General features: G+C 36.6%; 4 protein-coding genes and 1 non-coding gene across 6 annotated transcripts; 4 read left to right on the plus strand and 1 right to left on the minus strand.

Moving 5' to 3' along the window:
- Window positions 1–3,064: 3,064 nt before the first annotated feature.
- Window positions 3,065–4,351, minus strand: LOC132179024 (uncharacterized). The gene has a single exon (XM_059591636.2). It carries the CDS (start codon window positions 4,225–4,227, stop codon window positions 3,331–3,333), a length of 897 nt encoding a protein of 298 aa, XP_059447619.1. The 5' UTR covers window positions 4,228–4,351; the 3' UTR covers window positions 3,065–3,330.
- A 2,298-nt stretch (window positions 4,352–6,649) lies between these two features.
- Window positions 6,650–11,057, plus strand: LOC132180045 (uncharacterized). Its single transcript, XM_059592891.2, has 7 exons — window positions 6,650–6,929; window positions 8,923–9,012; window positions 9,293–9,393; window positions 9,733–9,779; window positions 9,971–10,047; window positions 10,131–10,713; window positions 10,797–11,057. The coding sequence occupies exons 1-7, from the start codon at window positions 6,726–6,728 to the stop codon at window positions 10,985–10,987; spliced, it is 1,293 nt and encodes a 430-aa protein (XP_059448874.2). The 5' UTR covers window positions 6,650–6,725; the 3' UTR covers window positions 10,988–11,057.
- A 112-nt stretch (window positions 11,058–11,169) lies between these two features.
- Window positions 11,170–11,242, plus strand: TRNAK-CUU (transfer RNA lysine (anticodon CUU)). Its single transcript has one exon. It is a non-coding gene; the product is annotated as a tRNA-Lys (tRNA).
- A 1,485-nt stretch (window positions 11,243–12,727) lies between these two features.
- On the plus strand, window positions 12,728–19,176 carry LOC132179924 (uncharacterized). 2 transcript variants are annotated; one of them, XM_059592733.2, is made up of 14 exons: window positions 12,728–13,002; window positions 13,259–13,313; window positions 13,444–13,566; window positions 14,363–14,460; window positions 15,479–15,562; window positions 15,722–15,855; window positions 15,985–16,057; window positions 16,151–16,196; window positions 16,330–16,439; window positions 16,548–16,655; window positions 16,781–16,840; window positions 17,123–17,184; window positions 17,931–18,246; window positions 18,429–19,176. In XM_059592733.2, exons 1-14 carry the CDS (start codon window positions 12,925–12,927, stop codon window positions 18,636–18,638), a joined length of 1,557 nt encoding a protein of 518 aa, XP_059448716.2. In that variant the 5' UTR covers window positions 12,728–12,924; the 3' UTR covers window positions 18,639–19,176. The 2 variants fall into 2 exon arrangements, with proteins under 2 accessions (XP_059448716.2, XP_088371435.1); XM_088515309.1 differs by having other exon boundaries at window positions 12,731–12,815.
- Window positions 19,177–21,129: 1,953 nt separating this feature from the next.
- Window positions 21,130–23,445, plus strand: LOC132177770 (acyl carrier protein 1, chloroplastic). Its single transcript, XM_059590218.2, has 4 exons — window positions 21,130–21,382; window positions 22,386–22,484; window positions 22,821–22,943; window positions 23,043–23,445. The coding sequence occupies exons 1-4, from the start codon at window positions 21,314–21,316 to the stop codon at window positions 23,166–23,168; spliced, it is 417 nt and encodes a 138-aa protein (XP_059446201.1). The 5' UTR covers window positions 21,130–21,313; the 3' UTR covers window positions 23,169–23,445.
- Window positions 23,446–25,192: the final 1,747 nt, after the last annotated feature.

A 25,192-nucleotide genomic window follows, 5' to 3' on the forward strand; every position in this document is an offset into this window, starting at 1 on the left:
TAAATCTTAACCCGCTAATTTCAAATCGAATTAATGAATCGTGTCAAATTGACAGCCTTGCTTTTCAACCAATGATGACAAAGGGCCAGGGTTAACCCTTGGAACCCAAAATTTATTTTCCCGAACGAGTTGATCCAATGTTTTGCCCCCTCAATAACATTTTAATAAATAAGTTAGACCATATAATATATTCTCAAATATTAGAAGTGGGCAACGGAACGACTCCGTGCTTCCTGAATCCTTTCCCTATAAATGGGATTCTTAGTGTTGGACAAACTCAGAAACACGTGTCGCACTAAACCCAACCCATTAAGGAGCAGAAGGTGACCATCTTGGATGCTAGCCCAAGAAATTGGTATTAACGTTATAATTTCAACTTTTGTCTTGGGCTGGTATAATTCGGCGCTGGGCCTTGGAATGGGCCAAATTGGATCAAACCCACGCACAACACTGCCGAGTGGCGAACTTAGATTGACAGTTTCAGGATCATAAGATTGTAGCTTCAAATTTCCAAGGACCCCAAACCACATGCCAAAAGATCAAGAAATCAAAATAAGAGGGCAAAATTGTCTTTAAAATTTTGAAAAGACCATTTTACCTTCCTATATTGTACTAACTGGTTCCTCTCCATCTCATTTGAAATGGAAAGGATCTCATTCCAAATTGGATCAAACCCACGCACAACACTGCCGAGTGGCGAACTTAGATTGACAGTTTCAGGATCATAAGATTGTAGCTTCAAATTTCCAAGGACCCCAAACCACATGCCAAAAGATCAAGAAATCAAAATAAGAGGGCAAAATTGTCTTTAAAATTTTGAAAAGACCATTTTACCTTCCTATATTGTACTAACTGGTTCCTCTCCATCTCATTTGAAATGGAAAGGATCTCATTCCATCCACACGAGCTTGAATTGGTTTGATTGCTAAATAGCGGATACTGTAACAGAGACCCCTCGGGACGATACTAAGCCCCTATCGACGATTGAACGGACGGTCACCGATGGTCAATTTCAAAATTGACCATCTGACAGACAACCTAATAGCAAAGGTGAAGACATCGGCTTAACCACCAACCCTTCCACCCATTAAGCATAAATTTATGTTACTAGAAGGTGAAAACCTCACCCAGATGGCCATCAAATTGTTGTTACTCCTCTAAACAGACAGCACCAAACATTTCAGAGAACCTGAAAAATTGTGCGTGTAAGTTTCTAATCGAGCGCATGCACAAGAGGGAAGGGGGGAGAGGGGAAGGAATACAATACCATCTGATCTAAAGGGCAGATAAACCAAGAAATGAGCGTCAATCTGCAACATAGGCAAACTAGAATCGTGCAAAAAATGGAGAAAATTACCTGAAATATTGTCTAGAACAAAGAGGTGGGGGTGGGGGCATTACTAAGTACCATCTAACGAAATGATAACATATACAGTAAAACACAGAGATACAACAACAAAAACGTCACTGTTTTTAAAGGACCATTGAATTCGTTTTGATGTACAAGGTTGTTCCTCCAAGAAGAAAGAGCAACTTATAACCAAAAGATAATTTATGTACAACTATATAGACAGATACAATAGCATTATCTTTCCATGAATGTATTTCATGGTCGAATGTAATACTATGATGTTGCAACATCTGTCAAATGGCCACTGAGGATAAACACTGGCAGATGCCGATCACCAACAAGATTAGACCCACAAACCGGATTTATGTTTGAGAATTTGAAAAAGAGCCTTCACAAACTGTGGATTTGAGAAGAGACAAAATTAAATTGTGTAACAATGTTATGCAAGAGAAGGCCTATATAATAATCTTAAGCCACCCAAGCATGGAAGAAAGAGAGACCCTTATATGAGACCAGCCAGAAGTTTGAATAAATCTCATGCAATGACTTTGGTAGAAGTGTATCCTCAGATTAATTTCATCATAGAAAAGCTCAATAAGAAGAAAGGATGTACAAGCAAATAAAGAGAAGATCTCCTCAAAGAAAACCGAAGAAGCTAAAGAGGAAACAACCCAATTTATGTCTAACCAAATATGAAACAACAGACAGCTTGAGCAAGCTTAAATTTCCTAATGAAATTCTTCAAAACAGTAATCAAAAATGTAAAGTCCATCTCAGCTAAACTGAAGACTTCTATAATAAGAGAGGGGAGGAGCCTTCAAGGACCTCAGAAGATTGACAAATCAAGAGGTATTATAAGTTTATAACTCTCCAACGAAGACAAAGCAAAACTGACTACAATCCATATGCCTACATTCTCTTCTGTATCAGGAATGGCCCGCTTTTTGGCAGAGTGAGACACTTGATTTCTAAGTCAATATGCACTCAATTTGGTACCACAAACACGTAATAAATTACTAGCTGATTAACTGAGCCATAATTCATAAAGAGAATATTGTTAATTAAAGTTTTGGTCAATACTTAAGAGACAACACAACAGGATACATATGAATTCAACATACTGTGATGGTAAAAGACTATGAATTGTCTTAATCAGAAAGATAGTCAACCCACCCATCCAAACAATCTATAATAGGTTCATCCATATTGCATGTGAGATAATCAAGCCAAGCAAAAGCAAGCACGACTAAGCAAACCAATACTCTCAGCATGTCTGAAGCCCTCGTTCCTCTAAAATCAGTGTACACCCTGCACAATGGGTTTGAAATAAGGCATGCTACCTGAGGAAGAATCAATCTCTTTGGGAAACTTTCCAATACTGTGATGAACAATTACACCCGCATACCAATGCAGTGAAAAGTCAGCATCTCAAAAGGACAAGTGGACGAGACATACAAAAACTTTACCTCCGACTGAAAAGGTCAGTCGAAACAATAACACAACCTCACTAAATAGGCAATACCATATTGAACCTAATAAGCATGTAACAGATACTATATATTGTGAACAATCAATAATGATCAATTTTTTTTTTATCAAATCAACTCCAAAATCTGCAAATAATGCTATAACTAGATATAGTTCCTTTCATTGATTAGCAGCAATGTCAAGAAAGAATAGCTCAAGAATTCAAATCTTTTTCCCCCCCTATTTCCTACAACAATTAATCAAAGTCATGCAGACCATCACTAACAGCAGTACCCAAGCAAAAGATAAACATACAAAACCATTCGGTTTCAAAATTATTAACTCAGAAAAGGAAATGGGATTTATCATTATACGAAAAAGAAGCTCAGACCATCTCAGACATGCATTTTATCCAATATTTTAGCCATGACCGAGGGTTTATAAGACCAGCTTAATACAACCTTTTAAGTTCTACAAGAACCAAAAAGAAAAAAAAGATAACACATTAACACTCACGAATACCCCTTGCGAAGCTTTTGAATAGCAGTGTACATTTTCCGTCTCGACCCGATCGCATTGATTCCCATATCCTTGAGATCTTCCAGCGTCAACATGGGCAAGACATCGTCGTCCACCTCGTGTATCTCGAACACCGGCGCGTACCGGCTCAGCCCCAATTCGATCAGCCACGACCTCACCCCCTCGCTCGTCCCACACCTCCGGTCCCTCGAATCGGATTCCGGGTAGTTGTCCAAATCAACGGCGTCGTTCTCTCGGCTCTCCGAAACCCTAGCCCGGCCTTGCCTCCTAACCCCGTGCCACAAATCCAGCGCCACGTTGTCCACCGAGTGGACCGGGCTTTGGTCCTTCAACGGACTATCCGAGTCCGGATCGAAATCCCTAAACCCCTCGTTGTTCCCGTCTTCTCTGCTGTCTCCCTCTACCGCCGCTCCCTCGTCGATCCTCGTCACCCAATTGGATCGAACCCGCTTCGTGGAGCCCCGCTTCGCCTTCTTCCGGTTCGCGAACTCGAGGTTTCCGTCGCCGTTTTGGTTCCTTTCTTCGTGTGGCTCTTGCGCATCGTTGGAATCGCCGCCGTTGACGAGGTTGGTTAGCGACCGAGCCTTCACGGACTTGGAGGAGTGGTCCTTGGGGAGCCTCCAGGGGTGGTGCTTGGTCCGTCGCACGTGCGAGTCGTAGGATAGCGTGGCGGGCTGGTCCCCGATCTCTCCCAATCGAACGCTGGGCCGGCGCTGCCGTTTTGGGGCCAAACTTGGGCCTGGGTGGTCGCTTGAGGGTGGGGCCGTCGTTGTCGTTGTCGTTTCCGCTGTTGTTGCCGTCGTAGTCGCCGCGGTGGCGGTTGGGGCGGCGGTTATTAGGGCTTCTGGTGGTTGTAGCTCAGCTGCCATGACAGTGGGTCTCACTCTCTGTGCGTGTGAGTGTGCGTAGGACAAGGGTAAGTGGTCTAGACGGGCGGATCTGTAGTTCTAGAAAGCTAGGCCAGACGCGGTCTCCGCCGTTGGATCGGCTTTGAAGTTCGATAGTTTTGATATGGTCGGTTCGTAAAAAATGAATAATGATTCCTTTTGGGCTTGACAACGCCTGGACTAGATCGTTCGAAATTGGGCTTGGATTTAAAGTATTTGGACCACGCTTTTGAGTTTTGACATTAGGCTCCGACAAGTGAGTGACGGTTTCCTTAGACCAATATTCTCTGCAATTCCTTGCACCGAGAGAGGCCCCCGAGGACAGGATTCTTTTTGAAAATTTTTGTCCTAATTTCATTAAAACTCCGGCAAGAAATAAGGAATTAGGATCCCCATTAATTATCTGTTCTGGACAATTATGGAACCGGATCCATCAGAACTCTAGAGGATAGGGGTGAAATGGGGTTATTGGTTATTGGGTAAAATCGCTAACTGAGGCGGTTAGTAAAATTGAGAAGTTCTAGGGAGCTAAATAAATGAATTCAGAAAATTTTTCAAATTAACGTGGCAATGATTTTTAAATTAGAAAAAATGCAATTCCATCTTCCTTGTATGTCATTTACGATCTGCCATGTCAGTTTGAAAATTTTTCTGAGTTCATTTGTTTGGCTAATTGGCTCCCAAGCACTTCTTAGTAAAATTTACGGTTATTAGAGTTACTAACCGCTTTTTAAAAGAAAAAAATTAATTAATTAAAAAAAAAAGAATGAAAAATGATGTCGTTTTTATGGTAATACGATAATATCATACTATATCGTTTCTAGATTTTTATACATTTTTATATATATTTAAAATTTTAAATACAAAAACGACATCGTTTCGTGTATATATATATATATATATATATAGGTAGTTAGTGGTTAACGGTTAGCGGTTTTAAACTACTAACCGTAACCGCCTAAGCGGTTAGCGGTGGCAGTTACGGTTAGTGAACAATTAATAACATCCTGTCATTTATATATATATATATATATATATATATATATATATATATATATATGTGTGTGTGTTTTTTGAATGCACCTAAAACCGCTAACCGTAACCGCCTAAGTGGTTAGCGGTTAGTTTGGTTAGTGAACGATTAATAACTACCTGTCTATTTACCCCTTCTAGAGGAGTTGAATAATTTTATCCCTCCTTTTTAAGAGATGGGCTATGAAAATTTGATTTCGACAATTTTGGCTGGCCGGTATTTGTTAGAGGATTCTTATAAGATTTACTTACTATAATTTGTTTGGGAAGATAAATTCTATTACAAAGACTCGCCTCACAATTATTTGCTTAAATTTTCAGTAATTCAAACAAATAATTGGTAAGAATCTAAATTTATGAATGAGAGAGAAGTAAAGGGGAAGAAACAACTATCAAAGGAACCGAAAAAGAAAAACCAAAATTACAGAGGGTCTTTACTCCTAATCCTAAGAGAATGAAGAAAAGTGGAGATGCCGAAAATGCTTTTAAACACCAAGTAAAAAGCGGTCCATTTAGTAATCAAGTATGTCTAAGAATTGGTACATTTTAAGACCTTTGAAGCGGTACAAAAAGAAAAGGAAGAGAGCTGGAGTTGACAATTTTTAATGATAGGAGCACACGGTGAATCGATCGATGAAACGGTGACCTTAATTAATTAAGAGCAAAATGGTGAGAAACCGATGCTTATTATATAGGGGTAATATTATCCAAAATAGAATAAGATACTAATATTATCCCTCGTAAAGTAATTAAAGGACATGCTCTTCTTCATTTCAAAATGAAAAGAAAAAGGATCCGTTTCCATCAAAACTCTAGCTGTCTCAATTAAGAGTAAGGGCAGGGCAGGTTGCAGTGGGGACAAGCAATTGCAATTGCAATTGCAGCCAATCCGTTTCGTTCGTCTTCGTCTTTCTCTTAAAACGCGGAGTCTATCCCTTCCCTTGGGGCTTTGGACGAGAGCTCTGATGCGCGCGTACGTAGCACACAGCTGAACCATTGTTGGTATCGTGTCGAAGCAAGCAGAGTTATTACAACACCTGTGCACAGATAGTTGAACCACTCCCTCCATTTGTCTCTGCTACCTTCGCATCTCTTCTTCTCTCGCGTAATTATATAAATCCAAAAACCCCTTTAACTCCCACTAATTCCTCTTCTTCCGCTTCCGCAAGCATTAAAAACACAAATCCTAACTCCAGAGGAAGATACGAACAAACTAGCACAACCGCACACATCAATCTGGAACCCCCCCACTCTCTCTCTCTCTCGCCCACGCGCACACACGCAAAAGCAGCCAAATATGTGTGCCTTCTTCTTCTTCTGTATAAAGAGTACCTGGCTGTCAGAGAGACTACATGCAAGCGTAACCGTCACTTGAAAGAGAACTTAGCTAGATAGAGAGAGGCTAGGCTTCTTCTTCTGTTTTAATTTTCTTCCTTGTGCGTGTGTCAATGGCTGGCGTAGAACCTGTGCATGTTCATGAGGCTGTCGCGGCATTGCAGGGAGACATGGCTGACAATATTGATCAACTCGGTACTATTTCAAGCCTCGCTGCGGCTAAGAGGAGGCAACACCGTAGGCAGTATCTGAGGCGTACCATAGTGAGGCCACCTATAGCGTCGGCTCTGCCTTCCCTTCCGGCGCCAAAGCCCCCAGTGAGTTTTGTTCTCTATGATGCTCTATACAACTGCTTCAACATCCTAACTTTGCTTGTATCGTTTTTGTTTTATACCTCAATAACCTGAGCGCTAGCTGATCTCTATATATGTCAGCTTCAACAGACCACCTCGGTGGTTTATTATAACCTGATCGAGTTTCACATATACAACTTGTTTAATTTATACCTATCTTTCTTATGCACCAAACATTGGAAAAGGGAAAAAATATATATATATTCCCTATTAAGTAAATAAAATAAATTTTATGGTACTTTTCAACCACCTTATTTGCTAACTATGCTAATATAAACTTTTAATTTTTATGTCTAGAAGAGAACTTATATAATATTGAAATTATCTCCGGCCAAAGAAAGCAGATCCCGATCAGGAGCGACATATATGCATGTTTGTAAATATGCTAGAGAGCCCTGTTTATATAAGGGTTATAGGCATGTACGCATGCATGCTTCTATATATGCTAGATCTTTTACTTTATGAGGATTAGTTGAAGGAAGATAAAGTAATTTATCGGCTTAAACAGTTTTATTCACTCTTAATTAAGCTTCTATGTTATAACAGATAATTAATGGGTGTTTGGTTCATATTCTTATTCTGTATTTATTCTGAAAAGGACTCCAATTACAGATATAAATTTGCAGATCGATCAAAGCATTGATCTTTTTGGTCTGACCACTCGTGAATTTTTTCAAGATTGCTTCCAATCTGAGCTGGTAGATTATATTTCATTTCGTTTCATATCTAAAATCTAATGATCTTTTATTTTTATTTATTTATTTTTTTTTTGTGGAAAAGCAATGCTCCTACATATATAGAATATTCATGGATTAATGAAACCTACAAAGATTTTCTGGTATCTAATTTAACCATAGTCATTTTCTGTCTTACATTAATTTGGCGCGTGTTAATTGTTGTTGTTGTTGTTTTTTTTTTTTTTTTTTTTTTTTAAGTTTCACAAATTATCTTAAGCCCCGTGTCAATTAAACGATAACGATTCGATTTGTTTTTGACCACGGATTCCGACAAATTATGATGCAAAAATATCCCACGAACACGAATAAGGAAACGACACTCGAAATTACTTTGTCGTTTTCGTGTTGACCTTCTCTAAAAATATTTTCCTTTTTATGACATAAGGCATCATGTATACCATTATATACAACTTGAAATTAGGAGGATCTATTCCCCAGTATGCCAAGCTGCTAGAAATTAGATATATAGACTTGCAAATCAATAGTAACAAAAATGTAATTTGTGTATGTATTTTTATACAATTCCTCATTAATATGAAATTTAATGTATGTGTCAATACAATTTGAGGTTCATTATTGAATATCCTTTTATTGTATAAATTCCTCCTTTTTCAGTAATATAAGCATAAAAACTCTTGAGAATTAATAATATTAGAACTTAATACAAACTAAGAGAATAAAAAAAAGTAAAAAAATAAATAAAATGGAGGAAGGTGGTGGCTGCGGAGGATGGTGAGGGTATGTGGTTCCGTGGCGACTCCCCCCCCCAAAAAAAAAAAAAGAAAAAAGAAAAAAGAAAAAAAAGAGTGATCGTATTAACTTAAACTTGTCAACAATACCAAGCTTAAATTAACACTAATGGATTGACATCTAAAAGGTTAGGATTACTTGACTATTAGATTTTAGTCAGAAAATGGCGTTTTCTGACTCTGCCAAATAAAGAATTAATTATCATATTCATAAAATGCTATTTGTTTTGCAGTACTAAGAGGGAGATTCATCTTGTCTCCCTTTGTAAAGCATAATGTTTTAGTAGGATAATATAATAGTCAACAAGTTAAAATGAGAAGTGAATATATTATAGAGACAGGGTTCAAAGTCAAAGATTTTTGTTCAAATATCATGGTAAATCATCATTTGTCCAAAAAACTTAAGTTAATAAAAAAAGATAAATTTAATCATTTAATCAATATTCTAACAATAAAAGTCCTATGTTTCAGCTAATCAATCCATCAACGCTGAGATTTCTCTTCGAGAAGAAATTGAGGAAAAGTGATGTGAGTTCTACTGGACGCATTGTGATTCCAAAGGTTTGCTTCTTATCTTTAATTTGGTATCAATTGCTGGACTCGTTTGATACTGATTTGCACACGATAAGAAAAAAATTAGCTTTCAAGTTCATTTTTTGTGACCTGCAAGTATGATTTCCAAAATAGAACAACCTTTAACGCGTTAATTAAGTAATTAACCTGTATATATAATTGCAGTTGATATGATCGATCTCAAGGAAAGTAGGGTTATATGAGCACTTGTTAATTGCTCAAATATCATCATGACTCTTTTCTCTTCTTTTCTTTTTCGTTTTTTCAGATTGAAGCTGAAATGTATCTCCCTACACTGGATGGGAGAGAAAACGTCAGCATGCAATTGGTTGATATGTACAGTCAGCAAGTTTGGAGCTTCAAATTCAGGTTCGAGATATGTTAGTATGTTACACTTTTTTTTATAAATGTTATTATTTTTTTTAACAAAGACCGATTCAAGTGTTAATAGAATTGATGTATTAATACTATAAAAATAATTATGAGATAAAAATATACTAGTTAGGATTAGTCTTAAAAATTAGAATTCATGCCAAAACATGTCCTTTTCAAACCCTTCAATGTATAAATTAACGAAAGATTTATGAACAGCAAGGTGGTTTTAATTTAAACAGAGCTGCATCTTTATACTAACTTTGAAGATTCAGAACTGAACCTTGCTTGTTTTATTTATAGATTCGAAATATATATCCATCTTTTTTTCCACAGGTTTTGGGCCAATAATCACAGTCGCATGTACATATTCGATGACACGAGTAAGAAACGTCTACTCGAGTACCATGATATTAATTTTCTCTCTCTTTCTACATTACTCTTTTCTCTTCTCAGTGGAATTTTTGTTGACTTAAATATGGAAGTATATATGATTGATATATATATATATATATATATATATATATATATATATATATATATATATATATATATATATATATATATCTCACAGAGGAATTCATCAAGGTGCATAAATTAGTTGTTGGAGACTCCATTACAGTGTTCCAAGATTATCAGTCTGGCAACTATGTGAGTGCTATCGATCCTTTTGGAAACCATTATTTTCGAAATATTGAGTTCTTGCCTCTAACTTCAATACATTCAATCTTCAGCTCATCGGTGCTGGTAAGAATGGCGTCGAACAAGTTCCGTCTCATACAACAGATAACGCCGTGAAGGCAAACTTGCCGGCTATGGATGAATATGGTAATTCGTCGCTTTATTATGGAACCACCAACATGATCAATGACTACAACGTTGCCACAGATAACGCCGTGAATGCAAATTTGCCGGCTATGGATGAATTATATGGTTCGTCGCTTTGTTATGGAATTAGCACCAACATGACGGACGACTACATTTCCTTCTACAGTGGATTGAGCCCAAACAACCCACAACTTGACCCATTCAATGACTACCCCACAGCCTTCTACAGTGGACAGAACCCAGACAATCCACAGCTTGACCCATCTAATGACTACTCCTCGGCCTTCTACGCTGGACTGAACCTAGGAATCCCACAGATTGACCCATATAATGATTACTCCACGGCCTTCTACACTGGACTGAACCCAGAAATCCCACAGATTGTTGACCCATCTAATGACTTCTCCACTGCCTTCTACAGTGGACAGAACCAAGACAATCCACAGCTTGAGCCGCCTGCATTATTGGGGAATCTGAACCACCAACTTTGTGAGTGCTAACTAATCCTCTATGTGGAAACCATTTTTTTGAAAATAGTTATTCACTACTAATTAACCTGGATTTCTATACAGTTAATCGTACGGATGGCATCGTAGTGAATTCAAACTTACCCGTTGACACTGTGGATGAATATGGTTTACCGATTTATAATGGAACACCCGAAATGGATGACTATTCCATGGACTTCTACAGTGAAGCGTATCCACAGCCCGAGCAATCCGCCTGCTCTAACTTGCTGGATTTTGCTAATCTCTTCGGATGATCAAAATCTAATGGTAAGTTAAGGGGCATCGACAGTATCTACCCGATCGGGACTACCTCATATCCGACCTGCGACAAGCTTTAACTGGAATGAAACCTTTATGAATCATTGCATCTATCGGATGAATACTTTGACATTGTTTTTAATGGTACTTATTATAAATGTTTAATACATTAGCATAAGCCCGTCTAGCTCAGTTGGTAGAGCGCAAGGCTCTTAACCTTGTGGTCGTGGGTTCGAGCCCCACGGTGGGCGTAAGTATTGATTTGTTTTTAGTTCAACCCCTTATCTTTTAGGCGCTTGACGGCCCGCTTTATTTGGGGCTTTTGGTCCCTTCATGAGTGACCACCCGACCTCAACAACTCCTCCCTCCAAGCAATACGTAGAAAATTCAAAATCTGTTTTTATCTTTTTATTTTATTTTTTTAAGAACATCCATTCATCAAAAGGGATTACAACAAAAAAATAAATACAAGCTAGTATGAAAAACTCAATTCAGACAGACCTCGAGCATCTTAGTGAACTGGTCGGAAACTAGAAAAGTGAAAGGCACTAGCGAATACAGCCGATTAAAGTCGTGGTGCTCTATAATGGATAAAACCATATGGAGTAATAAAACCCCTAAAAACTTAAATCTTAGCAAGTTTTTAAAGAAATTGTGAAGATTTAGCATAAAACAAATAGTAGAAAAAAGGGTTTTCTTCGCAGACATTGGAGTCTGAGGCCCAACCAGTTCATTTTATTTTTAAAAACCCAATCCAAACAAACCACTAGCACCTCAATGAAATGTAAAAAGACCCAATAGGAGAGAAAAAAAAAAAAAAGATACCCTACACAGACACAGAGTCTAAAGCCAAACCGATTTGGGTTAAACAGAAAGCTACACAACATAATGGAAATATATGACAAAAAGCAGGGAAAGAAAATCTAAGTCCAAAAAAAGTAACACCATAAGTGGAAGCAGAGGCGTCGAAGAGCTCGTGGTGGTGCATGAAAGATATGCGCCGACGCAAGTTGCCATGGGAGATGCTGGGGAATGCCAGACAAGGTCGGGGAACACCATAGTTGCCAGGGGAATGTCAGGGAACGCCAGAGATGCCAGGGGAATGTCGGGGAATGCCATAGTTGCTAGGGAATGTCGGGGAACGCCAGTAAAATTGTTCATTTTTGGATTTTATTTGTTCGAGAGGTCTTAAGTGCATCTCCTCCTAAAAGTTTGACCCCCCTTGTAATCATTAATGGTATTAGACAAATGCTATTTAGTACAATCGAGATAATTTAGCAGTGAAAATAAACTCCTTAATTTTGTTTTAACAAGCTCTTACTGATTCAAAGACTAATTTTTACTGTCACATCATCTCAATTATATATAGTCGTCGTATAATAGTCTACTAAACATTACTCTTTAATTTAATCTTTTTATTATTATTATTTCTAACAAAACATTACTCTTAATTTAAATCTTATGAACTTTATGTTTTATAGAAATGGTTTATCTTAAGGTTTCTCTAAGGTTATTTCCAAAAAAAAAAAAAAGGTTTCCCTAAGGTTTAGAGGCTTTTTGTGAAAATCAAGTTTCGTGATTGGATCCTTTGGTCTAGGCTCAAACGAAGGTTCGGGCTTAAGCCCAAAAATAGACACTTCTTTGCTAGATATGGGCACGTAAAATATCTATAAGCCCAATTCACATTAGCACAAAGATAGTGCAAACTAGCACGGTAGCTGGTTATCCTGAGAGAATATCCCTTACTAAATCTACCCTCTGATTATCTTCTTACTTCAACAAACGGCAAACCAAAGATCAATTTTCCCGCTATTACCATATCCGGTATCAACTTTCGGAACCCTAATGTATCAAGCTCATTTTATATATATCCATTTTTAAGCACTTGAATTTTTCTGTAATGACATGGTGAATTCCCTCCCTACGATTATCAATGGCTTTCGCGGCCCTTGGACTTGTATTGAGGACTCACCTGATACTTCCTCGCCCTCTGGTGTTCTGTGCCCGAAAGGTTTTTCCATTTTTTTCCCTTTGTGAACCATGTATTAACATTTGCATATTTGTATAAACGAAGAAAATCAAATGTTGATTATATATTTGGCTTATAGTGTTTTTTTCTTTGTTTTTTGATGATGAAACTGCAATGTTTTTCTTTCTGTCTTTCATTGACTGAATTTTCGATGCAATCAAACGCCTTCGGATGTGGTCAATTTCGTGAATTTGAATATTCTGCTTGAGAGTTGAGCTACGACTTTGTTCACTCGCAGGTACGGCACTGCGGTTCTATTGCGGCGGCTGAACCGGTTGCTAAACATGGAAGAGGTGATAATTCTATGCGAGCTTTTTTGGTATATTTTGAAATTTAATTTTGTAGTAATTGATAAGAACGTTTATAGTGTTTTAGTCTCAGTAATGTGTCACAACTGAATGCCTTGAATTTGTGTGGTGATAGAATTAGTTGGGAGAAATAGCAAGGGACATGAATGGAAGAAGTTGAATTCTGAAGAACTAGGGATCGAGACATGGATGATATCGAAGCCAACACGGGTGGTACTGAATGGGCTAAGGAAAAAAGGTTAATCTAGTTTCTTTATCTACTAAGCTTAGATTCTTTGTCTTGTCTTGTGCATTAAGCTTAGGTTCTTTATACTTGTGCTCCACTTTTGCTGCATTTGCATCATAGAGCATGTTCTCATATGATCCCAGCCACTTTCGCTCCTGTTGCTGCCCTTCCAAGTGCTCACGTAGAGTATGATGGATTGGGGTGACTGTAACAAAAGTTAAAAGAAGAAAAAATTGCTGTGCTGAAACATGTATTGTGCTTAGTTAAAATTATTCAAAGTCAAGTTTAAAGCAATACTCTCCTGTATGTTCATTGAAAGATGCTTGTACTGCCTCTTGTATGGCTTTGAAGCTAAAAAAAAGGTTGATATTGCTTGGCAAATACTTATATGCTTTTGATTTGGATTTAGGAGCATTTATGAAATGCAAATTGGCACAATATGTACATCGCATGTTCTATTTCAAGTTTTGTTTTCGTTTCCGTTGTTTTTTTTTCGATGTCGGGAAACTTCTCCAAAGCAGGACCCTTTGGACCTACCCCTACAGAGTAAACTCTGGTCTCGTGCACCGCACCCTCGGAAGTTTTCCTACACGGAACTGGTTAAATCACTGGCTTTTCACCGAGGGGTGTGGCCCTAAGGAATTGTTTGTACCCATTAGGTGTTGAACCTTGGATTTTGAAGGGGCAAACCCCAAGACCAAGCCTCTACCACATGAGCCAACCCCTTGGGGTTTTCCTTTCCGTTGTTTCAACTGCATTATTTGTTTTTTGAGGCTGTCTTTAGTTGATCATTTTGTTAACCTTGCAGGGTATGAGGTCTACCTTGTTGGAGGTTGTGTACGAGATCTTATCCTGAAGAGAACTCCAAAAGACTTTGATATCATTACTTCAGCTGAACTTAAGGAGGTTTTCTCTATCTATATTCGTGTTCTTTTTAGGTGTGTCTTATGTTAAGCTTCATTTGAGTAAAATGTGGGGTATATGTGGTCGTTATACTCCTGTTAATAGCAGTCTTAGTTTTACGTACTTGCATATGGTAATAAAGACACCATATATTGGATTTTACTCTTATTAAACAAATACCCAGCTGTTTCCCACTTGATAGTTTGTAAACTTTGAGCAGTCGAACTAGAATTTTAGGTTTTTTTGGGGGGGGGGAGATTTAAAAATATATTTTGGGGGGTAAAAAGCTAATTTTAAAAGGAATATTCTCATGTAAAACAAATAAAATAGAGGGAATTTTTAAATTCTGCCGCCCCCCCTCCCCCCCCAAGCTATAGCTGGGTCTGCCCCTGAGCATTGGTGCTTTGCAAGAGACAAATGAATAATATAGAAAAATTTGACTTGCAATTTTTTATTCAAAGAGTTTCAATTCTTATGTAGGAATTGACCGTATCAATTTTCTGACTGATCAACTATCATCGTTTATCTAATACATGGGAATATAAGGATTGTGTCATTGCTCATGCTGTTATCTTGCCAATATCTGACGCTTGCTTTAAGGTTGGAGTAGGTGATGACTGGAAAGCGTCTTGCCTGTGCTTAAGTCAAGGCTACAAAGGTGTGGTCACCCAAGAATGTGGACACCCTCACTTTTTTTGGACATAATCTAACCTGAAAGTTCCATATAATATTGTTTGCACTTATAAACCCCAAAATGGGTTCACAACCCCCTGATCCTTGCATTAATAAGTTAAAATTTGTCACCATCTTCCATGATGGAATCGCCACAAGATAATCTGGAAGGTTTCTGAAGAATTCTCAGTTTGAATTCCATGCAATTTGTTGTCAGTGTGGAATCTGACTATATCTGGATATTTTGATTAGTTCAAAAATCCAGTTCTTTATTTTGTATGATAAATGAACTTCATAGTTTGGATGCTAATTTGCGTGCTAATTCACCAAGTTCTTCAACCATATGCAGGTCCGTAAAACATTTGCACAATGTGAAATTGTTGGAAAACGATTTCCCATATGCCATGTTCATGTCAGTGATACCATTGTGGAGGTATGTCCACAAATTTTTATAATTGAAAATTTCTGGGCGTTGACTGTCTTGTAAAGGCACTTGATTAAGTTGTAATTATGACTTAATGAAGCTAGTGTGGTATCTTTTTAACTAATTTCTTATATTTCTTAAAGTAAATGAGACTGTATCATGATACAGGTTTCGAGTTTTAGCACCTCTGTAGGTAATTCTAGTTGGAAGTTCACTAAGTATTTCAGTAAACCTTCTGGCTGCAATGGGCGTGATTATATTCGCTGGAGGAATTGCTTACAGCGGGACTTTACCATTAACGGGTATGTATTTGTGAGTGGATGTCAGGGCATAAATTAATTTGTAAAGTGATTTGGGTTTTATTCAATATATTATGCTATTACCGCTATTTTTGTTTTATATATTGCTAACACTCTCCTTTATCATTGCAGGTTGATGTTTGATCCATATGCAAAGATAGTGTACGATTATATGGGAGGGATGGAAGATATTAGAAAAGCTAAAGTGTGCATGTATTTTATTGTGGTTAAAGTGCCAAATTTTTTTAATCAACTTAAACTCCCTACATTATTCATCTCCTCAAAATTTTATTTGTAGGTGCGCACTGTGTTACCTGCAAATCTTTCTTTTGTGGAGGACTGTGGTGAGCATATGTTTGCTATTAAAGACTTTACTCTGAAAGCTTCAAAGTTTTCAGTGTCAGTACTCTGCATAGCATATTGGTCTTTTATCAACTACAAATTGGAAACTTACTCTGTTTGCTATTAATTCGACAGCTCGCATTTTACGTGCGGTCAGAATTGCAGCCCGTTTAGGATTTCGTTTCACTAGAGAGATAGGTCTTTCTGTAAGAGAATTATCTTGCTCAGTGTCACGACTTGATAAGGTATCTTAGTCCTGGCGAAAGAAAAACATTGTGTCTTGGTTTCTGGTGCTTAGCGTATGGTTGTGTTTATACTTCAGGCTTATCTTTCTTCATTTCCAAATGCTGTAGGGAAGGATCCTTATGGAGATGAATTATATGCTGGCATTTGGGTCTGCAGAAGCTTCCTTGAGGTTATTATGGAGATTTGGACTTTTAGAGATACTTCTACCTATCCAAGTAAGGAATTTTTGTCCATAGGTTGATATTACTTCAAACAATATTTTTTATTTATTTATTTATATATGTATATATAACATCTTTTTCTTATGAAGATCTTCTAATTAGTTGTATCATCCATCCAGGCATCATATTTTGCTTCCCAAGGTTTTCGGAGACGTGATGAGAGATCTAACATGCTTCTTGTAAGTGCACATAGGAGCACCTATCTATAAGCAACTATTGAACCTTTCCTTTAGTGCATTGCAACATCAAGTTGCAATATAGTATGGGGCATCAACGTTTTTTTTCCTAACTCATTCTGCATAATAGCCTGACTGTCTGAGAATCTTTCGATGATACATATCCTCTTGCTGTGTCTACTTGTATCATTTTTTCCTGAATGAACTGTTTCTTATTAGAGGTTCTCTCTTTTTCATCATTATTAACACGATTGCTTCTTGGTTTGATCTTGACATCTTGTGCAGTCTTTGTTCTCCAACCTTGATAAACTTGTGGCACCTAATCGGCCATGCCATTGTAGCTTATGGTGAGAACCTTTTCAGCATTTGAAGCCAATGAATATTGCCAAATTGGTTGCCAGAACAAAGTAGTTATACGTGAAATTTATTGTTGGTGTGCTGAGTCATGTTGCATTCAGAAAGAATTTTAGTCACTGGTTTCCATTCGGATAATTATTTAATTATTGCACTGTTTGATTAAAGTTGGTCTTGTATGTTGTCGTGGTATTGTTAGTTGTTGCAATATAGGCTTTTAATGCAGGTTAGGGTGGCCAAGTTCGCCACTTAACCAACTGCATGCCAGCATTAGTAAACGCAAATTGTTCAAATAGTGAAACTGTCTTATATTCAAGCCATTTATCTAGAAATGAATGTAACGAGGTGCCTGTGAGAGTTCTATTGCAGTTTCTAGTACATTTATCCACAACTCCACGTCAATCAATTCTGTCTTGTAGAAGTGTTAGGCAGTCCTTGTGAAGTTGAGATGAGTTAGAACTTGATTTTGGCGAGAGAACACCCTAGATGCTGTAAAATTTTGAACCAAGAGTCATGTAGTCAACCCCATCATAATTGGACCAAAGGTTAGACTGGGTTGACATTTGAGTGATGATCAGTGTAATAAATTTGGGGAATTTAAAACTAGATTTTTTTTTGGGGGGGGGGAGGGGGTGGACAACAGTTAATATTTGGCTCTTTTTGGTAATACATGATGTTTATCCGTTAATCTGAGGAATTTGGGATCCCTTGAAAGCTAATTCTGGGCTTATGAATGTAGGATCGCTATCTTAGCATTCCATGAAGCTCTGGTTGACCAGCCTCGTGATCCATTGGTTGTTGCTGCTTTCTGCCTTGCGGTCCACAGTGGTGGGTCGTTGTTTGAAGCTGTAGAAATTGCGAAGAAGATCTCCCAACCTCATGGCCCAAGCTTTGATGAATTATTAGAACCTGAAGATCTAGACTTTGATACTGCATTGGTGGATCAGGTTATTTATCTTGCAGCATCAGTCAAAACTGTATTACACAAGATGAGAGATCAGTATTATGTTTCTCAAGCAATGTCCAAATACCCACAAGCACCATGCTCAGATCTGGTGAGGACTTGATTCTTACAGTTAAGCTTTGCTGTTGTTGACAATAGGGAATGGATACTAATTAAAGATTTTTCCAAAGCAGTCGTGCGTCCCATTTGATTACGTGCCTAGATTAGGACCTGCCCTTTTTTGTGGGTACCATATAATCATTTTTTTTTTTTTTTTTTTGTCTTAATACACAGGTTTTTATCCCATGGGCATTGTCGCTGAGGGTATGCAAGATTTTTGATTGTGTCAGAAGGGGTATGGAAAGGGGATCTGTCCCCAAACGGGGGGAAAAGATTAACTACGAGTCTTTGGCATTGGGGAGCTTGAAGGAGGTTCGACATACATTTGCAAGGATTGTTTTTGACACTATTTACCCTCCTAACCAAAACCAATTTTCTAAATGAAGAATTTCCTTACTCAAAAAATATAATATGACTCATAACCAGAGGAAAAAGAGTTTTGAGTCACTCATGCTGTGTTCTCTCTCTTGGTAACATGTATTGGGATTGAGTTAAGAGGTGATGCCATGTATTTAGTCGTGCTGGCTTTGCAGTTAGAAATCAGCTCGCAGCCAAGAATTTCCAAGATCGATGATGATAAAGAGTATTTGGCTTTTGGCTTTGTTACCATTCTCCAGTTTCATCCGACATAATCAAACCAAGCGGTGTGGTCTGTGGACACATTTTGTTTCACAGTGATTTATGGTCGTATGGGGAAGAAGCGTATGAAGTAGCAATTTCACGACGCATTGAAAGTTGGATGTTTTCATACTTACTAGACATGGAAGGATTCAACGAGCTTTGAGGCATGATAGGAAACGTCTTTGATGTGGTCGGTGTTTGTATTGAAGGAAGAAAATGAGGGACTGTCGGATATCATGCTGTAAACGTTTTTCTCTATTTTCACCGACAGGAGAGAAAAGGCTCCAAAATTTGAAACTCACACGGCGTTTTTTTTGTTCCCACTAGTTGACCCACGAAAAAAGAAATAGTATTGCTATCCCTACGTAGCATTTACGTACTCCCCTTTACGTATCGACGTGTTAGTGCAATGCACCTATGTCGGCCAAAAAAATTAAAATTGCAGACCTCTTCAACGGTATCACCCCCAGGCTCCAGCCACCTTGTTGAAAGTGGTTGCGACCCCCTCGATGACTTTAGGGTAGTATGACTACTCTTAAAGGTTTAGGAGGGAAGACCGATAATCCTCTTATTCTCAAGGAAGTAGTTGGGCAAAAAATTTTTTAGGCTAATGTGGTATTATCACATGGTAAAATTAAAAGAATAAGATTTCTATTTCAAGTTAAAATGAAATGAAGTCATTTTATGATCAATATTTTATTTTATAAATATAATACTGTAAATGATGCTAAGTAGTAAATATGATGCCATGCCATTACTGTTAAATATAACTAAATAAATTTTTAATCATAAAATGACCATGCTCCATTATAGGGAATGTGATGCCTGATGCCACTTGAAATAGAGAGATGCTTGTCCAAAATGATAGTGATTTTTCTTGTGTCTTAACAAAGAAACATTCACAATAATTAGGATAATTGTGAAATAAAATTATTGTATCTCGTCGAACACGAAAACTGGCATATTTGGTTCAAGCACTGGGTTTATGCAATACCCAGGTGAGTTGTCATTTTCGAGGAGCCCATGGCTTCCGTGGATGAGTTAAACTCATCAGATGAGGAATTTGTATAGATGAAGAGTTGTTTTTTTAAGAAACAGAGATGGGGCCGACATATTTGGTCCAAGCCTTAGGAATATTAGTCAAGATTCAAATGAGGAGAGTGAAGATAGAGGTGGAGACCTTGCTGGTCTGCAGTGGTGCCCCCATCAGTGGGGGAGAGTGAAGATGGACATGGAGGGAGAGATTTGGATTTTGATTTTGGTTGAAAATAAAATGGGGAAAGGGCTATACTCGTAAGCATTTTTCTCAAATTTCTAATTTTTTTTTTTCAAAAAAAGTCTAGAGTGGGGCCAAGCCACATCAAACAGTAAACACGGCGGATGCTATGACTACCCACGTGGGCCACGTTTGCTGCATAGACGGACTTGTATATATACTCTATATTATAAAGAGAAATGATACAATCATACAACCCCAACTTTTTTCATATTTTTTAATTAAAAAAATTAAAAATTAAAAATTAAAAAAGTTTATGAAGCAATAATTTTTATTCGATTTTTTTTAAAAAATATATCAAATAAAATAATGACCAAAATAAAAATTATTGCTTCAAAAAAATTTTTAATTTTTAATTTTTTAAATTAAAAAAATAAGGAAAAAGTTTATGAGGCAAAATACAGTTTTTATTTTTAAAAAAATACCAAAAAAAAGAATAAACAAAATAAAAATTATTGCTTCAGAAACTTTTTTTATTTTTAATTTTGTTATTTTTTAAATTAAAAAATAAGACAAAAGTTGGGCAAAATAGTTGTACTTTTAGCATTTTTTTTAAATAAAATAAAAAGAAAATGATAAAAGTACAACTTAAACCTAACTTTGGCTCAAGAGAGCCTTAAACTAAAGAGAGAGAGAAATTTGGTCTAAAAGTTAGGCCAAAATTAGGTTTAAGTTGTGACTATATCACATCTCAAAATAAAATAGAAAAGGGGCTATACTCGTAAGCATTTTTCTCAAATTTTTAATTTTTTTTTAAAAAAACAAAGTCTAAAGTGAGACCAAGCCACGTCAAATAGTAAACACGACGGATGCCGGAACTACCCACACGGGCCACGTCTGCCGCATCGGACCCGTATAGATACTCTATATTATAAATAGGAAACGTTATTTCCACGCTGTAAATTCATTAAGGAAACCAGCCAAGTGGATGTGGTGTGCTCTGAAAGGCTAGACGCTTGTCCCACAGCGAGAACAAAATCCCTCAAAACCCAATCCAATCCAATCCAAATGGCACAGACCAGAATCTTGTAAGTATTGTGTACGCCACTTGCCAACATTACTCACAACGCACAAGCCGCCCTTCTCTCTCTCTCTCTCTCTCTCTCTCTCTATCTTCCCTCTCGTCCCCGCAACCTCACGTTTCCTCAGCTAGAGAGCTTCAATGGCCACTGTGTCCACCACTTCTGCTTCCTTCGGAGTTTCCCTGAAGCCCTGCTTCAAGAATAATCAGGCAAGTTAGTTTTACACGTTCAATTTAAATAAACTCGTTATGTGTAAATCTCAGATCTGGTTCGCTTCTTGGTGCTACTGGTGTTTACTTGGTTTAGATTTTGTTTAGGTATTACTGATTATTGGTTGGTTTGTTCCCTAATTTGCCCAAAACTTCTTTCTGTTATAGGTTGAAATGAAGAAGCTAAATCTGGTTTACTTTAACATGTTTCTTTTTCTCCCTCTCTCTCTATTTGGGGATTGATTTACAGTTGCTGAAAAACCTGGAAAAGTTGTTAGTGGGAACAAATTTAGTTGTTAATTTATTACCAAAGGTTTTTGAGTTCTGACTTCTGACAACTGCTGAATGAGACAACCATCGGCTCGTGACAGGCACATTTGTTTGAAATAGGAGGCTGGAAATAGAGTGTGGTAGTATATTACTAGTGCCATAGCGCCATAGTTGCGGCCATCTTAATGTTTCTCTACAATTCTTATTCTTCTGATTCAAAAGGGTGTACAATGAGCATACATTTGACACATTTTTATGGGATTGTATAACTTATATATAGTGTTGGGTAATCCGTTTTTTATGCTATATCCATTCCCTTTTGACACATTTTTAGGGTTTACGACTAAATATCCTGCGTCTATAGAGTTCATTTCTCATTTCAAATAAATATTTCAATTGTTGAGAGGGAGTTTGAGTGTGAGAGTATTTAATTATTAATTAAATAATTAAATTTATCAGTTTTTATAAATCTTTTAGATAATCGGTGGTTTAAGTTTAACCCCTCCGTGTCTTCTATATTTTCTAGTGGTATTGTTCTTAAAGTACATGAATTAATGGAAAATTAACTTAGAGGTGAGGAGATAAAATCAGAACCGTTTAATTAAGAATAATTACTCTAGAAAACCCTAATCAAGTTCTTCAAATCACATATGCAGTTGTAATGAATAAATACTTGGATGTAAATTATGCAAGTAATAAGTAAATCCGGATGCCTAAGATGCTGCTTGTGCAGGTCACTGGAGGGGCTTCAACTCTGAAGATGGTTACAGCAGGCTGGACAAAGAATGTCTTCCCTTCTCTAAGGACCTCCCGCTTCATTGTTTGCTGCGCGGTACTTCATTTCCCCCTTTTACATGCATATGCCTTCTTGTCATTTGATAAGTGAGTTCTTTTGGTATCTAAGTGTTAAATTACCACTTATACTAAAAGATTAAATTATTATAACACTTTTCCTCACGTGCGAGTTCAAACCCTCTTTTAATAAGTGAAGTTCAACACAAGAAATATTTAATTAAAATAGGCGGTAAATAACAGAGACAAAGTTCGAATTCAGAATTTTAATTCTGATACTATGTTAAATTATCACTTATTTCAAAAACTTAAATTAATAAAAGATAATTTTTAATCAAACAATTTATTTTTATTTTTTAATTTATGAATGTGGCAGGCAAAGCCGGAGACAGTGCAAAAGGTTTGTGAGATAGTAAAGAAACAACTGGCATTGTCTGATGAGATCGAGCTTACCCCAGAGTCCAAGTTTGCTGCCCTTGGTGCTGATTCTCTTGATACGGTATACCTCAATTCAGTACTTGGGTTTTGCTTGACCTTGAATTATTATGTTTCATTTCAATCAGAATGATTATGATGATTAACAATACTGCAAATGCAGGTGGAAATAGTAATGGGTTTGGAGGAAGAATTTGGGATCAGTGTTGAGGAGGAAAGCTCTCAGAATATAACAACAGTCCAAGAAGCAGCTGATTTGATAGAGAAGCTTGTCCACAAGAAAGCCTGAAGCTTAGAGAAAGAACTAGTTGGTTGGGATGAAACAGTTTTGTTACTATTGAGGCAATATCATGTTAAGGAATTTGGTCTTTTTTAGCTTTCCTCTGAATGTTTCTGATGTTTTTATTTGAATTGTGGTCTTCTCCTAGCATTCTAAGAATTAGAACTGGGTATTTTTTTGATTTTGACTACATTAATTCCGATGAATTTAGCTACTGTTTCAGATGTAAACCCATTTGGTATTGATTTAGCTACTTTCCAATATGAACCGGATCTGTTTGGTTTTACGATTTCAAAACGTTCTATTGAATTTAAAACACAATTTTAAAAAATATAATTAAACTTTTGGTATAATTGCAAAATTGTGCTATTTTAAAAATGTATGTCTTTGACTGTGATTTGAAAACCTATATATATATTTCTCTCTCTCTTAGTAGTTTGGATCCTCTCCATTTTAATTAAAGTTGAGATAATTTCTGTTACTGTTTTGTTACATTTATTACGTCAATTAATATATACACAATTTTTCCCACTCACCTAAAATTTTTCCGCCTAAGGAGTCTCGTGTCTGTGTTACCGGTCCAATGGTTGTGTTAATGTTGGTGGCGAGAACGACTGTGATACTCGCGGCAGTAACGGTGATGGAAGTCGTTGTAGTCGCATTTGAGAAATGGTGACGGAATGTAACACCACAACAGTAAAAAGTCAACTGTTTAATGGTATATTTTATAAATAAATATTATAATGCAATAAAAAAATTATTTTTCGTCCATAAAAATTTTAGATGGCAAAAAGTTATAGGTTCCATCTGTAGTTGTTGTGGCCTCCCACCCACTAATGAGCCTATGACCTCTTATCATTTAAAACTTTTATAGATAATTTTTTTATTTTTTATTACACTATAACACATCTCTATTTATATGTTCATTTTGTTTATTCAGTATAATAAAAAGCGCAAAACAAGAAATTTAAATTTTCATGGCAGCATTTCCTTTTTGTTTAAAGTCTTTCATTGTCATATGGGACAATAGAGTACACATCACTGCTATTGTTTTCCACACTGGCAACTGCTTTTGCTTTTTCTACCCCCGCGACACGTCGTATTATTCTAAAACACTGAAATCTTACCAACAAATCCAAAATTAGGTATTGGTAGACGTGACAAACTCTCTTACAATTTTTGTTTATACGTGTAATTGGAATCGGTAAGAGTACTATTCATATCAGCTTAATATATATATTTTTCTATATATATATATTAAGCTGATATGAATATATATATATATATATATATATATATATATATATTCTGATTACCCATTGTTTTAAAGTAGCTATATCAAACTCTTTGTTTAACTATTAATTTTTATTATAATATTTAAATATTTTTTCAAAATTTTTTATAAAAATTTATAAAGATTATTAAGTGAATAGTGCTCATCCCAACTAGTCAAAATTATATATATATATATAATTTAGCATCCTACTAGCCAAAATAATATTTAGTTAACAGAATGAAAATGCCCTTGGTTATTAAAAAAATTAACATTCTCTAATTTCATACTATACATATGAATAAATTGTAAAAAAGTTATAGATATAATTTGACATTAAATTGTGATGGGTAATTCAAAATACTCAATTTTCATTTTATTCACATACAATTGAGTTGATATGACCATACTCATATATTTTTATATATTTATTTTAAAATAAAAATTAATCAAATAATTTATAAACACCGTTACATTAACCCAATTAGAACGAAATTTATGTAGCATTAGCATCCCAAGTAGGAATTCATGCTAAGAATGTGGCCGTAGAAACAAACTTTCTAATTGTGTTCAAACTTGAAATACGTGTCTCTTTTGAAAAACAAACCGAACCCGAGCCTATGCAGGCTCATGCCCATTACCATAAAGCCTCGCGACCGTACTCATTCATATAAATTACGATTTAGCAGCGGGAGCATGAGGCATTACGGTCACCTTTTATCTTCCGGATTGCTGACGTGTACGGTCCAGATTCAAAGTC

The sequence above is a fragment of the Corylus avellana genome, chromosome 4 (genome assembly GCF_965113065.1).
Source record: "Corylus avellana chromosome 4, dhCorAvel1.hap1.2, whole genome shotgun sequence".
In the NCBI taxonomy this organism is placed as follows: domain Eukaryota; kingdom Viridiplantae; phylum Streptophyta; class Magnoliopsida; order Fagales; family Betulaceae; genus Corylus; species Corylus avellana.

Bases quoted from the DNA above. Each gene is read 5' to 3' on its own strand.
- LOC132180045 (XM_059592891.2), top strand. From the start codon at position 6,726: ATGGCTGGCGTAGAACCTGTGCATGTTCATGAGGCTGTCGCGGCATTG. The intron at 9,013-9,292 runs GTTTGCTTCTTA...TCGTTTTTTCAG, and splicing joins GACGCATTGTGATTCCAAAG to ATTGAAGCTGAAATGTATCT. The intron at 9,394-9,732 runs GTTCGAGATATG...TTTTTTCCACAG, and splicing joins GTTTGGAGCTTCAAATTCAG to GTTTTGGGCCAATAATCACA.
- LOC132179024 (XM_059591636.2), bottom strand. From the start codon at position 4,227: ATGGCAGCTGAGCTACAACCACCAGAAGCCCTAATAACCGCCGCCCCA.
- LOC132179924 (XM_059592733.2), top strand. From the start codon at position 12,925: ATGGCTTTCGCGGCCCTTGGACTTGTATTGAGGACTCACCTGATACTT. The intron at 13,003-13,258 runs GTTTTTCCATTT...GTTCACTCGCAG, and splicing joins TGGTGTTCTGTGCCCGAAAG to GTACGGCACTGCGGTTCTAT. The intron at 15,563-15,721 runs GTATGTCCACAA...ATCATGATACAG, and splicing joins TCAGTGATACCATTGTGGAG to GTTTCGAGTTTTAGCACCTC.
- LOC132177770 (XM_059590218.2), top strand. From the start codon at position 21,314: ATGGCCACTGTGTCCACCACTTCTGCTTCCTTCGGAGTTTCCCTGAAG. The intron at 22,485-22,820 runs GTACTTCATTTC...TGAATGTGGCAG, and splicing joins GCTTCATTGTTTGCTGCGCG to GCAAAGCCGGAGACAGTGCA. The intron at 22,944-23,042 runs GTATACCTCAAT...CTGCAAATGCAG, and splicing joins GTGCTGATTCTCTTGATACG to GTGGAAATAGTAATGGGTTT.